Source organism: Lagopus leucura, unplaced genomic scaffold (assembly GCF_019238085.1).
Source record: "Lagopus leucura isolate 7727_CA_CO unplaced genomic scaffold, USGS_WTPT01 Super-Scaffold_100002, whole genome shotgun sequence".
In the NCBI taxonomy this organism is placed as follows: domain Eukaryota; kingdom Metazoa; phylum Chordata; class Aves; order Galliformes; family Phasianidae; genus Lagopus; species Lagopus leucura.
In genome coordinates this window covers 5,302,581-5,318,230 of record NW_024962263.1, presented here as the reverse complement: position 1 = coordinate 5,318,230, position 15,650 = coordinate 5,302,581, and the positions used below count along the sequence as shown (strand labels likewise).

Below are 15,650 nucleotides of genomic sequence, written 5' to 3'. Positions count from 1 at the left end.
GGGGCCGGCCCGGGGCGGCGCCTCCCTCTCTACGCACCGCGGAGAGCGGAAGCGGCGGCGGCGGGAGGCGGGCTGAGGGCGCTCGGCGCCGGTAGGAGGAGGAGGAGGAGGAGGAGGAGGAGGATGGCGCTGGGGATGGCCGCGGCGGTGAGTGAGCCCCGCTGCCCGTCGGCCCCCGGCCCGGCGGCGGGGCAGGTGCAGGCGCAGCCTTCCCCCGAGCTCACCGCCGCGCCCCCCCCTCCATCCTTCCCCCCTTCTCTCCCCGCTGCAGCTCTAGCAGGAGGCGGCTCGGGCACGCGTGGATGCGCTCTCCGGCCCCCGGGCGAGCCGGACCCGAGGTGAGCGCCCCGGGGACGCTGTCAGGGCCGGGGGACTCCGGGGCGGCTGCTGTCAGCGCGCTGGGGCTGCGCCCGGCCGCGACTCACCGGCTGCTCTCGCTTCCTGGGTGTGGGCTGTGTGTGTGTGGTTTCTATTTTCTTCTCTTTCCTTCTTTTTATTTTTTTTTCCCCCTCCAATGCAAACTTGCTGTTAAGTCTCCCCGCACAGGCCGGGCGTTAGGGGGACGAAGCGGTACGGAACGTGGCACAGCATAGGGATGTGTGTCTCTTTCCCCTTTAAAGGGTCTCTTTCCTCCGGCACTGCGATGGTAGGGTGCGCAGAGTCACATAAAGCATAGCGAAGTAGGCAGTGTCCGCTGCTCTTAAGAAAGCTGCGGGAGTGGGAGGTGTGGGGCTTTTGGGAGGGGAAGCAAAGGCAAAGCGGTGTACAGCTGGAAACAATGGCCTTAAAGCAGTTATATCTGCAAACCCACCTCTTCTCCACCTTCTGCCTCATCCCCTGCCAGCAGCATCCACGACAAAAACACATCCGTGCTTTCCTACATCTGCTCTCTGCCTATCAAGGCGGGAGGCCCTGTGAACCAGCGACGTTTTCACCAAACTTCTCAGTGGACAGTGGCTGCTTTTTGATTTTCCCCCCAGCCCCACATACATGGGGTTGCATACTCCCCTCTGACTTTGGGATGGGCTCTGACCACCTGCAGCCCCTGCCTGGCTGCGAGGGATGATCAGCAGGCGTGGGAGGCTGAGGTGATAGAGAGGTGATGCAAAAGGATAATGTTGATAGGACAAGGGGGAATGGTTTCAAACTAAAAGAGGGTGATTTTTCACTGTGAGCATGGTGAAGCACTGGCACAGCTGCCCAGAGAAGCTGTGGGTGCACCAACCCTGGAGGTGTTCAAGGCCGGGTTGGATGGGGCCATGGGCAGCCTGAGCTGGTGGGGGTGGCAACCCTACCCATGTCAGGGATTTGGAACCGGATGGGTTTTGAGGGCCTTTCCAACCCAAACCACTCTGTGTTTCAGTGACTGTTGTGCTACTGGACAGCCCTGTCAGCAAAACCTGACTTTCATTTCCTGGGGCTTGAAGTGGTACTTCTGGGAAATGTCATTTTAGTGGCACTAGTTGGCTTTCCTTTCTCTTTTCCAACCACCACCTCCTCCATACGGTGGAGTATATGATGGTGGACTACTGTTGCTTTTTTGGCATAATAATAGATATATCTTTTCTCCCTCTAGTTACATATAATGTTTGCATACAAAAAAGAAAGTTAATGTTTGAGTTGGCTTCCCGAGCTCAGTTACTTTCTCACATCTGTGGATATCCTGTGATTTTCTTTTTCCCCCTTATGCATTCAAATCAGTTCCTCCTACCTGGAGAGCAGAAACTTTGTAACAACTCCCATTCTCTCTTGCTGCTACCTTTACTTAGGAGAGCTAGTGAACGAAGCCACTGCTAGCACTCCATGCTGTCAGTTGGAATGAGGAGGATGCAGCCTGGAACAACCGAAAGAAATCCTAGATATAGTACAAATACATACATAAAAATAGTAATAAAAAATTGCAATCTGATCCCTATTACACCAAGATAGCATTCATGATTCAGTGCCGTAGTCTGTTTCCTTTACGTGTGGTAGATCAGATTTAATTCTTCCTGCAAGCTATTTTATTTGTATTTTAATCCTTGCAAAAAGAATACCTTTGATTGTAATGTTTTACATATGCTTTCCCATTTCTGCAGTGTACTTTCTCATACTCCATGCTTTCCAGATTACATGATGAACTGTGGCCTTCTTCCTGTTCCCAGGGATGTAGTTAAATATAAGCATGGATTTGCCTTCTGGTGTAGAACTTCTCTCCTGAAGCAGTTTAGTAACTGCATTTGTGATCTCCCAGTTAACTAACATCACAATGCAGCTGCTGCTGTTTAGACCCTAAATTCTGATGCACGTTCACAGGAGGATGTGTGAGTCATAGAATTACCAAGGTTGGAACAGACCTCCAAAATCATTCAGTCCAACCACCCAGCTACCACCAATACTTCCCCACTAAACCACGTCTCTCAGTACAGCGTCTAAATGGTTCTTGAACACCTCCAGGGGCAGTGACTCAGCCACCTCCCTGGGCAGCCCATTCCAGTGCCTGACCCCTCCTTCTCCCATCCAACCCCTGTCCCCGGTGCAACTTGAGGCCCTTACCTCTCATCCTCTCACCAGCTGTGTAGAAGAGGCTGACCCTCGCTTAGCCACAACCTCCTTTCAGGTAGCTGTAGAGCTATAAGGTCTCCCCAGAGTCTCCTCCAATCTAAACAATCCCAGTTTTGGAACTGGTGTTTCATTTGGTGGTGAACATCTGAATAAAAGTGCTGTACCACGCAGTTCTGTTGCTACCAATAAATCAGTTGTCAAGGAGAAGAGCACTGTGAAGGCTTGGATTTCAGAGCTCGCATTGTGAACTGAAGTCTACTCGCATTGCTGACCCTAATTCTAGTCCAGATCATCATGTAATGCAAATCAGATTACTGAAATCCAGGGTATGCTGATCTGGAACAGTCCGTCAAGATGTACTCAAGGATCTAATCTTAACTCTGAATTTAGTTTAGAATAAGATCGTTGTTCATTTCCCCATAATGCCACCTTCATTTCCATCCTGAGTTACTGGGTAGGCTGAACAGATTCTCGTCCATATTTCTCTGACAGGAGAAGCAGTGTAAGTGAGGCTGTGCCGTCCAGGTGATTGGATAGCTCTGCAAATTCAACCAATTCTTATTTTTCTTTTTTTCTTAACTGCTCCCTACCTTCTTCTTTACAGGTCTAATAATACAATGTCAGCTGGAAGGGTACGAACAAAGAAAAAGGCATGTTCTTCAGAGCAGTCTCCAGACAGCCTTCCTCTGAGGAGTTCTGGAAGACAGGTATTTATAACAGTTTGACACTCTTGTATTTTTATTTTCTGTTAACACTTATAAAGAAGATGTTTCACTGTGGATACTTCAGGGATGGAACGTTTTTGCAGGAAGAGGGAGAATCAGTTCTGTGAAGTAGGCAAAGCTGCTTTTTTATCAACAGTATTTGGAAGAGACAAATGCTCTGTATAACTTGAAAATTCTTGATGTGTTAAAAATACAACCAGAGCTTTCTGTGCAGCTGAACCAGGCTGTCCAAGACCCAAATTAATGTGATACACAGCATCTCTGAAGCCTATAAGAGGTATTTGGTATACAGTTTTGTATCTGGAGTCCAAAAAAAAAATATTCCTCCAAACCAGCCCTAATATTTTGTTTGAGGTGCAGATAAGATCACGGCTAATTAACATCAGTAAGTATGTGAAGGAGAGATTTTTTTTGAAGGTGGAATAAAAAGAATGCCTGAGGCTTGACTCATTAGCATGTGATGGAGCTCAAAATGCTATTTAAACCAGAGGCTTTGCTTATAATTTCTTCAATGGTATCAGTTAAGCTAAGGCGAGACATTTTTAGCTTTAAATGATATCTTCATCTTTACTGTTCTGTTTTTCTTTTTTTTTTTCTGGGGGAGAGATAGAAAAAATGACCTAATTTGACAGCTGCTTCATGCTGCAGCTATCTCACAGTGGCTTCAGAAAGTTTGGTTTGTGTTCTTTATTCAATGCCATGCCACAGGATGCAGAACTGCCTCTGTTAGAAAACACATCTGTGTCGTTTCTGGTCAGATTTCAGCTATTCTTTATTAGGTGAAGAAGAAAGCAGCCGAGGCAACAGATGATGATGATGATGCATCAGAAAAGAAATACAGGAAATGTGAGAAAGCTGGATGCACTGCAACGTGTCCCGTTTGCTTTGCCAGCGCAGCCGAAAGGTTTGTTTATTTTTATTTGCATTTTTTCATGGGCTCTTCTAAGCTTGCTATTTGAAATTCTAACCACATTTTGAAAAACCCCTTCATTTCCAAGTGTAGAGGGAGAACTGAAGGACACTGATACCAGTCTTAAGATGCCAGGAAAGTGTCACAGGTTGTTCAGTTTGTGGTTAAGGTTCTACCGCACAAGTTGCTAATTCTGATAGAGTGTATCTTCAGCTTAGTATAAGCCTATTGATGTTATTAATGGTGTCCTCTGGAACACGCCTTGTTTCTGTGAAACCAAGAGCATCTGAGTGTAACCTGAGGAAGCTAAACTTGCTTTCAAGATGGAAAATGAAACCGCCGTTTACTGCTGAAATTCTTGATCACTTTGTTGTTGGAATGTTTTGCAGTCCGAGGTGAGACTCTGAGCTTGACATTTTAGGACTTGGGAGACAATCGGACTTCTTTGAACTCCTTGTTCTCAAGTTGTTTGTGGCTTTCAGTGTGCTAATGCCAGCCCTTTTGCATTCTGACCCTGGAGATGCATCTCGTCAGTACTGTGTGTTCAGTATCTATAAAAAGAAACATATCAGACCTCATTATGCAGTAGGCAGACTGTAATTACATGGCATTGTTCCCTCTCTCGTTAATTGGGCAAACTTTCCTCATTTTATTTATTCTCCAGTGGTATAAAATACTCCAATGCCTCATTTACTTACCTATGAGAATTCTTCTTTGTTAGCTGCAGTTAAATGTTGTCACAGAAAAGCCAAGTTTTTCAGCAGTTGTGTAAGAGACTTTTAGGGGAAAGGAGTACCTGAGAAATCAGTTTTAGTGATGTTATATATTTTTTTCTGAAACAACAGATGTTGCATAATCTTTTTTTTTTTTTAATATTATTTTAATGTTGTGATAGATTCTATATTTTACATACAGATATATATATATATATTTCCACCAGAATACATACTTTCAACATTATTTATTTGAGATGAGATGATTTCACCACTGTCTATTTCAATTAGTACCTTAGGTCACTGCTTTTTACCTTGTACATTCATCTTGACTCATTTCACTGAGTTTAATGAGAGTTTTCTAAGCGAAGAGTGATTGCTTTGCATAACCAATATAACCTTTGCTAATAGGCACTTATTTCCATGAGTAATAAAGAATAGAAGTCCAGAATGTGTAGGGGTTTCCTTAAGGTTTTCCTTCTTTGGGATAAAATTGCAGCTAACTTGGTCATATTAAAAAAAAAAAAAAAAAGGCAACATTGGTTTGGTGTTCAGATTTACGTATATGGTTGTGTCAGCTGTTCTGGGGACAAGATCTTGTGATGAGCTGTGAATCCATTCATCACTTGTACAAGAAAAATACTCATCAAGATGACCCCCTCCCACTGCTGCACCAGACCAGACCAGAATGAAAAAAAGGTCAAGAAATGCTAAGTTCCTACAGAGAGTTCCTTACACATTTGGAAAATGCTTTGTCTGTCACAATAGGCATTATAAAAACAACTCTATTTTTTGTTCAGGAAGTGTCTGCTTAAAGGGTGCTAAAGCAGGGCGCAGTGGACCATTGTTGGAGAGAGGTTGCTGGAAGCCAAGCCAGCTATAGAACTGCTTATTGTGCACACTTTGCCTCCTTTGCATCTGGTGTTGCTTCGTTTGGGAACTGGAATGTATGAGACAATTGAAATGATCTTCTCCTTATTGTGATTTGAATAACTGCAGTGCCTTGTGTAAGACAGCCTTCATGAACATAACATAATGTGCTGGCTTGTCCTGAATATTTGGTTCACGTTCTAGAATGTGCTATTGTTAATAGGGTTTTTGAAATGTACCATAAAGTATTTCTGCATTTCTGCATTTCAGATGTGCAAAAAATGGGTATACGTCCAGATGGTATCATCTTTCCTGTGGGGAGCACTTCTGCAATGAATGTTTTGACCACTACTACCGAAGGTAGATTTGCCAATTAACATTGTGCCTTTTCAGTACTTACTAAAATTTGACAGATGATACGAGTGAAGAGACCTCATATACTTGTGAATAATACGAGGGTTCATCCTCTGTGCTTGCTTTATTTGAAATGATGCTTAGATTGGTGTTAAAACTGCAGGTGTTGCATGGACTAATCATCAGCATAAATGTGTAGCGTGAGCAAAACCAGTTACTCTAAACCTAGGCTGTTCTACAGGTACAGTTATTCTAAAGCTTTGCTCTCTTTTAAAACAAAAGCAGATAGTTTTAAAAGATGTGAGTGCATTTAAATAGTTCCAAGTACATCCGTTTTCCCTTAGATAGCAGATTCACTTCAAATGTGAGCTCAGGAGAGAGAACTTGGGTCAGAATAAGACCAAAGCCAGCAAGTAGATTTTGCTTTCATTTCAATGACTGGTGAAGACTCAGGTCAGGGTCAGAGAGTACTTTGGGCTCCAGGCTCCTTTCTGTTTTTGTGGGAATTTAGTCCATCTCTGCTAAGATTTCTGAGTGCTTATGAACTCAGCAGCACCTGTAACTCAGTCCCCATTTTAACTTCTTGGAAGTTAACCCAATACCAAGAGGATATAGTGGCCAGGATGCTCTTTATTGCTATCATAAGAACCACAACTTGCTTTGTTTTTAATAGGAAAAATACAGGACTCTCTTCAGCCTTATTTCTCTGTCCTTACATAAAAGGTTTAATTTTAGAATAACCACTGTTGCTTAAAATGAACTAGATCATTCCATTTCCTAACCACTTGCCTTTTTTTTTCTCTTTCTTTCTAGTCATAAAGATGGTTATGAGAAATACACAGCCTGGAAAAGGATTTGGACAAGTAATGGGAAAAGTGAGCCCAGCCCAAAAGCCTTCATGGCTGATCAACAGCTCCCTTATTGGGTAAGATGGACAGCGATTTGTGGAATATGGTGTATTTCAATGTGATGTTAATTTGTGAAGGCATACAGTTTTGAACAGATGTTTAAATTAACTCCCCTGACCTGTCTTTTCCATCTTCTCCTTTCTTGAACTGAAAAACTTTCTGATATTGTAACAGGTCAGCTGAGTTTTTACAGGGGCTAGAGAAAAGCTCAAGATCAATTCTGATCAGCTTCTCCATTGTTGGACACCTTCTCCAAGTCTCACAGAGAACAACTTTCTGTTGCTTATTGTTGAAGTAGCAGCTAAGATGTGTAATATTCAGATAGAGTAAGACTTAGTGGGGAAAATGGGACATACCAGTTATAGCAAACTGTGAGTGTAAAAGACTTGCAAAACATTGATTTCTGTATTTCCACGCTGAAGGGAGTAGAAGAGAAAGAGAGATGGAAATGGAATAAAGTTTGAAAAAAACATATCATAGAATTTCAACCCCCCCTGCTGTGTGCAGGTCACCAACCAGCAGACCAGGCTGCCCAGAGCCACATCCAGCCTGGCCTTGAATGCCTGCAGGGATGGGGCATCCACAGCCTCCTTGGGCAACCTGTTCCAGTGCCTCACCACCCTGTGTGAAAAACTTCCTCCTGATATCTAACCTAAACCTCCCCTGTCTCAGTTTAAGACCATTCCCCCTAACTCTATCACTACCCATCCTTGTAAACAGTTGTTCTCCCTCCTGTTTATACACTCCTTTCAAATACTGGAAGGCCACAATGAAGTCTATTGAAGTAGTACGTGATACACTTTTCACAGCAATGCTTGCAAAAGCCATTGAAGTAGTAATGGCTGTTGAATCACTTTTGGATTAGGTTCTGTGGTGAAATTCAGTCTTTTAGGAAATCAGTGCAAGACTTAGTATACAAAGTGTCTTACACCTGAACGTTATATGAGAATGAATTTAACAACTGCACTTAAGAATTTTCTCACATCTGCCTTCTTTCAGTTGGTTATCGAGGCTTCATTAACCTTATCTATGATCAGTCAGTAACAAGTAAAAACATGTTTGTTTTTTGACTTGTAGGTGCAGTGTACAAAGCCAGAGTGTGGTAAATGGCGTCAGCTGACAAAGGAAATCCAGCTGACACCGCAAATAGCAAAAACCTACAGATGTGGTATGAAACTAAACAATTCCACCAAGGTAACACAGAAGACTTTTGCTCATATGGAAACTAGTAACAAGTAGATTTTTCTTGTTTGCAGACATTATTTACTTCTTTCTTTGCTGCTTAATGTTTCCAATTTAAAAACAGTTGCCTGATGGCCTGTGGAGTTGCACAGTGAAAGGCCCACAAGCTGTTTGGCCTTTTCTGTATCCCGAGTGAAAATACCAAGAAAGAAGAATTTGAAATACTTTCTGTCTGTAGTCAGTTATAAAATCACTCATTCTGAAGCTATGAAAAGATTATCAGAATATACGAAATAGACATGCATCACAATATTTGTTTTAGTTTGTCAAGCCATGCTTATTATGGAGGAAAATGTTTGGAAAGTTCAGTGAGCTTTTGGTAACTTCTAGCAAGTTTTATCATGGGAAATTTTCAGCTTTGGCACAAAGATAACTCTTGAAAAAGAGTCGTTTTAATGCCGCAGAGTCTTTTTTGTGAAAAACATGACAGCTCATCTTGGAACCTTGTGATGTTGAAATAAATCTGGGAATTTTGGTTTTATAGTCTGGACTGGAAGAGTCTCTCTGAAAAATGTAGAATCTTCCCAGACTTTTTTTTTTGCCCTTCCAATTTGTTTTAGTGTTCCACTCCATTTTGTGGAATAAGACCCATATTCTAATGTCTGATCAGTGGAGACTGCTTAATTCAACAAATGAGAAACATTTTCTGGTATATTTTGTATTTTTTGGGTGTGCTGTGTTTTTAACTATATGTTTCTCTGTTATTTACTTTTACTCATACAAATGTTGTGCCACAGAAAGCTAACATGAATGCATTATTCGGTTTAAGGAAACATGCCATAGCCAAATTGCTTTGTTTTATATTTAATTTTTGTTGTAGAGTGTAAGAATAGCTCTGATTCAATTGGCTTTTCTTTCAGACGGAGGGCTCAGACCAATGTTCCATGCCTGAGGACTTGGTGAGTAGCAGCTGTTCCTCCTCATTTGTTCAGAATACGAAAACAACCCCAAAGCATGGCATACGTCTTTCCTTTTCTTGGACTTTTGGCCAATTGTAGCAGTATTTATGCATTTTGCAAAGGACACTATTTGCAACAGAGCCTAGGACCTTCTACTTTCTCATCTTTTTTTCCTCTCTTCCCTCACTATACCAGTTAGATTTCAGGTGGTTCTTGCTGTCTTTGAGCTGTGGCCAGTGATACAAGGCTCACTCCTAATTCTCATTTTTGATTAGGCAAACCAGCATTCAGCTGCCAGTTTTCAAACAAAAATCCCCATCTCCAAATTTCCCTCTCTTCCAGGTGGTTTCCATCTTTAGTTAAGCCTTGTCTCCTCTTTCTGAAAAGTGCATAGGAAAGCCAAAACATGTTTTCTCTCTCCTCTACCTCCTAATATGAATGATACATGATGCATGTTGGTGTTGCAATCATTTTATGATCACGTAACCTCACATTTCAGATTGAGCATGATATGACAAGCCAGTGTTGTCAAGTGTACCTGAGGTACCTCTGTCCCAGGAAACGTTCATAATAATTGTTGACTGCCGTGGAAGCTTGGACATTTTATTTCCTTAATGCATGTTTACTTTGTAAAATGAGGCTGAGTCAGTAGCATTTCTTAGGGTTTTAGAAGGTCTTTGATGGGGACAGCAGAATTTATATTAAATCAGTCAGTTAGTTTAGACTTCTAAGTTCAGATTTCTGGTTGCACGAGCAACTGTAAGTGTTTTATCAAGGGCCTGGTAAGGCACAGGTGCATTGTCGTGGCATGTCTCATCTGTTTGTTTTCCACATAGGTGTGGACTTTATGAAATTTCAGCTCAGTTTCTGAGGTTAAATACTGCTAGTTTTCTGTGTCAGGCTGAGGATGGGGAAAGAGGGAGAGAAAATGTCTTTAAGACTTGCAAACCTGAGATTGGTACTAATAGCGCTTTTTGGTGTCAGTTCTGGAGGGAGGGGGGAATTGGTTCATTTTACAACGTTTTCAAAGTACTGACGTGTTCTCTTCTCCCCTCTTTCCTTCACTTCTCCGCTTGGCCAGAGAGTGGCTGAAGTTTCAGACCATTGGTGGTACTCCATGCTCATACTCCCTCCTTTGCTGAAAGACAGTGTGGCAGCTCCCTTTCTAGCTGCATATTATCCAGACTGCGTGGGCATGAGTCCATCCTGTACCAGCACTAATCGTTTACCTGGTGAATCCAACCTTGTGAAGTTAGAGCACTTAAAGAGCGTGCCTAATTTGACTGGTAAGGGCCATCTGCAGGGCTCTGTTCCTTAAGTAGGTGTGATGACTGTTGTCTTGTAACTGAGGTTATAAGGCACACAACGCTCCTGACTCAGAAACACCAGCTCTGTTCTCAGCACTAATACACACCCTCTGTGTGACTGCTTCTCTACTTCTTTGTCGTAATTTACTCATTTGTAAGATAAAGGTAATGCATTTCTTTAAGGTGCAAGCACAGACCTCATAGGCTTTTTGATTACTACCTGCCATTAGGTAACAGAAATGGAAGTTAACATTCCGGTACTAAAAGATCATTTGTTTTCTTAAGGAAATTAAGGTTTGTAATAACAACATTTAATTCCGCTAGTTTTGATGCTGAGGATGTTTGAGGCTTTGCAGAAAAGGATTAGATTTCTTACGGCACATGGATTTTGTTTAGGTTACTTTTTGCTAACAGTAGCTCTGAGACTGACAATCTGGGAGCGAGATCTGCAAAATAGGTTCAGTATGAAAGAAGGTAATTCAGGATTCCCGTATCATCCTTACTGATATACCTCAGTACTGGCTCAGAGAGAGTACTTCGAGGGAAGTTCTGCTTTTGTGTTATCCTTGCAGGCTTTGTTCTCCTTAGGGTGCTGAAAATAAATCCGCTCATCTATTCAGCAGATATTTACCTGCTTTATAAACAGGAAACCAACTTCATTATACAGAGCTGCTAGTGCTGCATGTGGAAGATGATTACTTTTAGTCACTGCTCACTCTGGGTAGAGCTGGGAGCTGAAAATGAAAGCAGTTCAGAGGACTCTGTGAGCCTGTACAGCAGTGCTAGGCTTTAGACTTGAATTTAGATCCTGTTCCGTGTTGGACCAGTCATGGCATCTGAGGGCATGTGCTGCTTCTCTGACAAAACTCAAACTCTTAGGCCCAAGGCACTATCAGAGGTGGTGCAACAAGAATTAGTACTACACAGCCTGGAGTGTAGAAGAAGGGAAAGCTGTATGAAATGACATAATTCTAAAAGTGGCTAGAGGTTGGGATGCTTCCTGGCTTCTTTATCTGTGCCAGGTCAATGAATTGTCTTAAAGGGAAAAGGATAAGTAGATAAAACAGAATATGACTATTTCTTTTGTGTGTGTGTGTCTTTATTCAGTTCCAGGAATGAACAAATATTTCCAGCCTTTTTACCAGCCCAATGAATGTGGGAAAGCACTTTGTGTAAGGCCAGATGTCATGGAACTAGATGAGCTCTATGAGTTCCCAGAATATTCACGAGATCCTACCATGTATTTGGCTTTGAGAAACCTGATTTTGGCTCTGTGGTACACAAACTGCAAGGTAACTGCTAAAAGTTAATTTGTTTGTTTGCAAATTAACTGCTGTTATGGGATAAGGATGTTTTAAGTGGGAGGAGGCAAAGGAATTGGACTCTATTTCTATTAGAGCCTTATGAACCAGAAAAAATTGTTTCTATCCTTTTGAAAATTCTTTCCAAGATTGGATTTCCACTCCACCATTAGTTGTAATGCCTAGGACCTTCTTTTATGGTAAAATGCTGAAGTTTTAAAAGCATTAAACCTTCACGAAATCTGCTCAGCTATTTACTGTCAAAAGTGATGTTTGGACATTTCTAAACAGTTGTTTGTGTGCTTGACAGTATTTTTTTTCTCGTATGAATGTTGGACAAGGAAATGACTGCCTTTCTCCTTTCGTTTATTCTACAATGCTACCCTTCAATGAAATTGCTTCTATTCCTATTTAATATAAACGAAATCAAGAGACAACTAGAATTGCACGTACTGAAGCTTTCAGACCCTGATATCTGCATTATAATTGTGAAGATTTTGGATATTCATCTAGCTTTTATTCTGAATGCCATTTTAAAATGAATTTTAATGGAATGTAACCATGAGCACTGCCACCTGCAGTCAGGGATGGATTTCAGTACATGGAGTTTGCAAGAACATCCTTTACACTTACGCTTTTATTCCAAGTTCATTTAGCTTTTTATTTAAAGGAAACTGAGAAGAGAGAAATTATTACCTTACTCTTTAAGGCTGACTGGCAAGAAACTTTCACAAAAATTGCTTTTAAAATATTCTCAGGCACCTCTATGATTCATGATTAATGAATCATATCGTTTATCGTGTGGTTTACAATGCAAATACGTTGCAAACATGTGAAAGTATCGGATATTGGACTACCAATACTGCTTTTTTCTCTTCTACAGGAGGCCCTTACCCCTCAAAAATGTGTCCATCACATAATTGTTCGAGGGCTTGTGCGTATTCGCTGTGTACAGGAAATGGCGAGGATACTGCATTTTATGACAAGGAAAGGGCTAATTAATACAGGGATTTTATCAGTCAGTACTGACCAGTATCTTCTTCCTAAAGAGTACCACAATGTAAGTAGCTGTAACAATCCCTGTGTTATCACTACTATAAAATGACATGGAATTTTTTTTTTTGCTCCTTATCTCAAACTCCAGTAAGTTGTGTAGGAATCACTTCTAAAAGCAAACATATTTCACACGGTCCTCATAGAATCATAGAATTGCTCAGGAAAAGACCTTAAAGATCATCCAGTCCAACCACAACCTAACCATCCTACCCTACTCTAACAACCCTCCACTAAATCAGGTCCCTGAGCACCACATCCAAATGGTTTTTAAGCACATCCAGGGATGGTGACTCAACCACCTCCCTGGGCAGCCTATTGCAGTGCTTAACAACCCTTGCTGTAAGAAGTGTTTCCTGATATCCAACCTAACTATCCTGATATCCATCCTAACCTCATCTACCTGTAGTGCTCACTGAAACAGCAGAGATGGGAGTTTTGCCAGCCAGGTTTCTATTCCCACATATCTGTGGAATCCAACCCAGTGGATTTGAACTTTCTGTACACTTTTCAGATGGGTGGGAACTGTGGGGGAAAAACATGCAGTATGCTTAGGTTCTTCTTGTGCCTTAATCCTGGAATACACCTCTGCTTCCAGAAGTGAGGAAACTCATATTAAGTTCTGGTTTGCAAGAGCTATGATTGAAGGGTATATATTTATGACTAGCAAATTTCATGACAGAATGCAGAAACTTACATAATGAATGCATTCTGTAATAGAAACCTCCTAGGAAAAGTTGATTTCTGTGTGGAGAGTGTATTTGCATGTGTTCTCAGTTTATAAAAAAGCTTTTATTGATCGCCCCAATTTGTGATTGGAATTGTTACAAGTTAAGTGTGTTATTTGTCTGAGAACTGTTCCAGTTAAAAGAAATTGAGACATCTGCAATTCAAATTGCGTTTCTGAAATCTAAGGGTACTCCAACTTTAGCAAGAAGAATACATTTGCAGCTATCATTTATATTTTAGTTCTTAACTGCTTCTATGTATTTGAACGTTATTTTATAGAAATCTGTCATTATTGTTGGGGCTGGTGCAGCAGGATTAGCAGCAGCCCGACAGCTACACAACTTTGGGATTAAGGTAAGAAACTTTAGAGTACGTTACTTGAAAAAACAAGAGATTTTCTCTGCTTTGGAAGTGTTCTTCCTCAAAATAAAGAAACAACCTTGTTCTTAGAAACATCTAAGCATGGAGCATCCCAATTAATTGGCAGAATTTGGGGTTTTATTGAGTAAATTTTCTGCTAAAAACAGAATTTATCTTCATCTAAATTTTAACAAGGCAAGCAGTGCGTATTGTAGGCAGACTTGAGTAGGGAGGATAAAGGAAGTCAGGGACATTTGTGTATAAATAATCCAACTGTAGATGGCAATTGTTGTTTAAAGGAGATTTTCTCTCTGTTTTGCACTTTAGTGTACCTATTTGTTTATTGAACAGGCAAATCACACATATTTCCCTTCTCCTCCATTTACTATTACCAGTATGATCCCAATATAGTAACAGAACTTTACACATCAGAGAATAGCAATATTCTTTACAGATTAGATGTTTGCAGCGCTGATGTTTAAGGAATTGAATGGGCACGTTGCTTTCCTTTTCTTTTTTTTTTAATAAGTGAAACCCTAGCTCCTACTGCTCCACAAACTCTTCCCTTTTCTGCTGAATAGCAAATTGTAGTGCAGCCTTATTGTCCATCAAGATCTTTTGGAAGCTCTCCTGCAGTAAAATATGAAATCATCGACTAGCAGGACGGTTTTTTTAATGCATGAAGTATCTTGCCAATTTTTTAAATACATGTACGTGCTTTTTTTTTTTTCCTATTGCTTTCTGCTGTTTTGGAGAGAGTTTGTCTAAAAAGAATTTAGATAAAAATAAAAGCAAATAAAAATAAATATATTTAGTTAGACAAAGTATCTATCCAGTCCAGCATCCTGAGTCAGGATGCTGGAAGAAGTATGTATGAATGAATTAAACATGAGCTGTGAGCACATTTAAATGAGCTATTCTTGGAATACCCTTGAAATAAACTTCTCCAAAAGCATTATAGATGTCCCTAGGTGGATGTCGCACACAGATCATTGTGTGCAGCATGCCTTCAACTCTAATTTTGAGATTTCCAGCATGTCTTTATTGTTTTTAAAAATATTTTGAAATTTTCCACTGGGATTATTTTTTGAAGTGTCAGTTGTTCTACATGCGTACATATCCCAAAGGGTAACCTTTAAATAACAATTTAAATGTATAAATAACTTATATCGAGAAATGAAAATAAGGCATTAAGGTTGTTAGCCTTGTTGGTTTGCTTCTGTTTTTGCTTTGTTTTCCCCTTTGCTCTGGAGTTGGCCACGTCTCACCATGCACTGAACTGCACTGTGTCGTAGGTCATCGTTTTAGAAGCTAAGGACAGAATTGGTGGCCGAGTGTGGGACGATAAGACGTTCCCAGGCGTCACTGTTGGGAGAGGTGCACAAATCGTCAACGGATGCGTCAACAACCCAATGGCACTAATGTGTGAGCAAGTGGGTTCTCTGCTGTGGTCATGCGTTATCGTTACAGAACTGTTGTTAGAAGCTGGGTGTGGGTGGCTGGGTAAGGGTGGGAGTCTCTTTTCACGGCATGATTAAAACACTGTTCTGCGTTTTGAGTAAGCTCTGTGCTGCTGTCCTATCTTTGGTGACAGATGGGGACAGAGAAGGGCTGCAGAATGGTTTCACGCGCATTATGTAAAGAAAAACAAGGCAGCTTCGCTTCAAAATTGGAAGAAACTCCTTTTTTTGCCCTTTTCTAGAGATAAAAATATAAGAGGCACCTGGCAGACTGC

At 41.2% G+C, this 15,650-nt stretch overlaps 2 protein-coding genes across 4 annotated transcripts in view; one reads left to right on the top strand and one right to left on the bottom strand.

Annotated features, from left to right (window-relative positions):
- The first annotated feature begins 117 nt into the window (after nt 1-117).
- The window catches only part of KDM1B (lysine demethylase 1B), a 28,580-nt gene continuing 13,047 nt past the window's right edge, over nt 118-15,650 (top strand). The window contains exons 1-13 of the mRNA XM_042870357.1: nt 118-147; nt 272-338; nt 3,149-3,251; nt 4,049-4,173; nt 6,033-6,122; nt 6,930-7,041; nt 8,102-8,218; nt 9,127-9,165; nt 10,247-10,451; nt 11,580-11,764; nt 12,657-12,833; nt 13,835-13,909; nt 15,211-15,348. Coding sequence (XP_042726291.1) covers nt 3,162-3,251; nt 4,049-4,173; nt 6,033-6,122; nt 6,930-7,041; nt 8,102-8,218; nt 9,127-9,165; nt 10,247-10,451; nt 11,580-11,764; nt 12,657-12,833; nt 13,835-13,909; nt 15,211-15,348 — 1,353 coding nt within the window. The 5' untranslated portion in view covers nt 118-147; nt 272-338; nt 3,149-3,161. The remainder of the gene's footprint in view (nt 148-271; nt 339-3,148; nt 3,252-4,048; nt 4,174-6,032; nt 6,123-6,929; nt 7,042-8,101; nt 8,219-9,126; nt 9,166-10,246; nt 10,452-11,579; nt 11,765-12,656; nt 12,834-13,834; nt 13,910-15,210; nt 15,349-15,650) is intronic.
- The window catches only part of DEK (DEK proto-oncogene), a 44,857-nt gene continuing 33,197 nt past the window's right edge, over nt 3,991-15,650 (bottom strand). For 2 of the 3 annotated variants that reach the window (XM_042870359.1, XM_042870358.1), the window contains exon 11: nt 3,991-4,730. In XM_042870359.1, coding sequence (XP_042726293.1) covers nt 4,710-4,730 — 21 coding nt within the window. In that variant the 3' untranslated portion in view covers nt 3,991-4,709. The remainder of the gene's footprint in view (nt 4,731-15,650) is intronic. The other variant, XM_042870361.1, reaches the window with a different exon arrangement.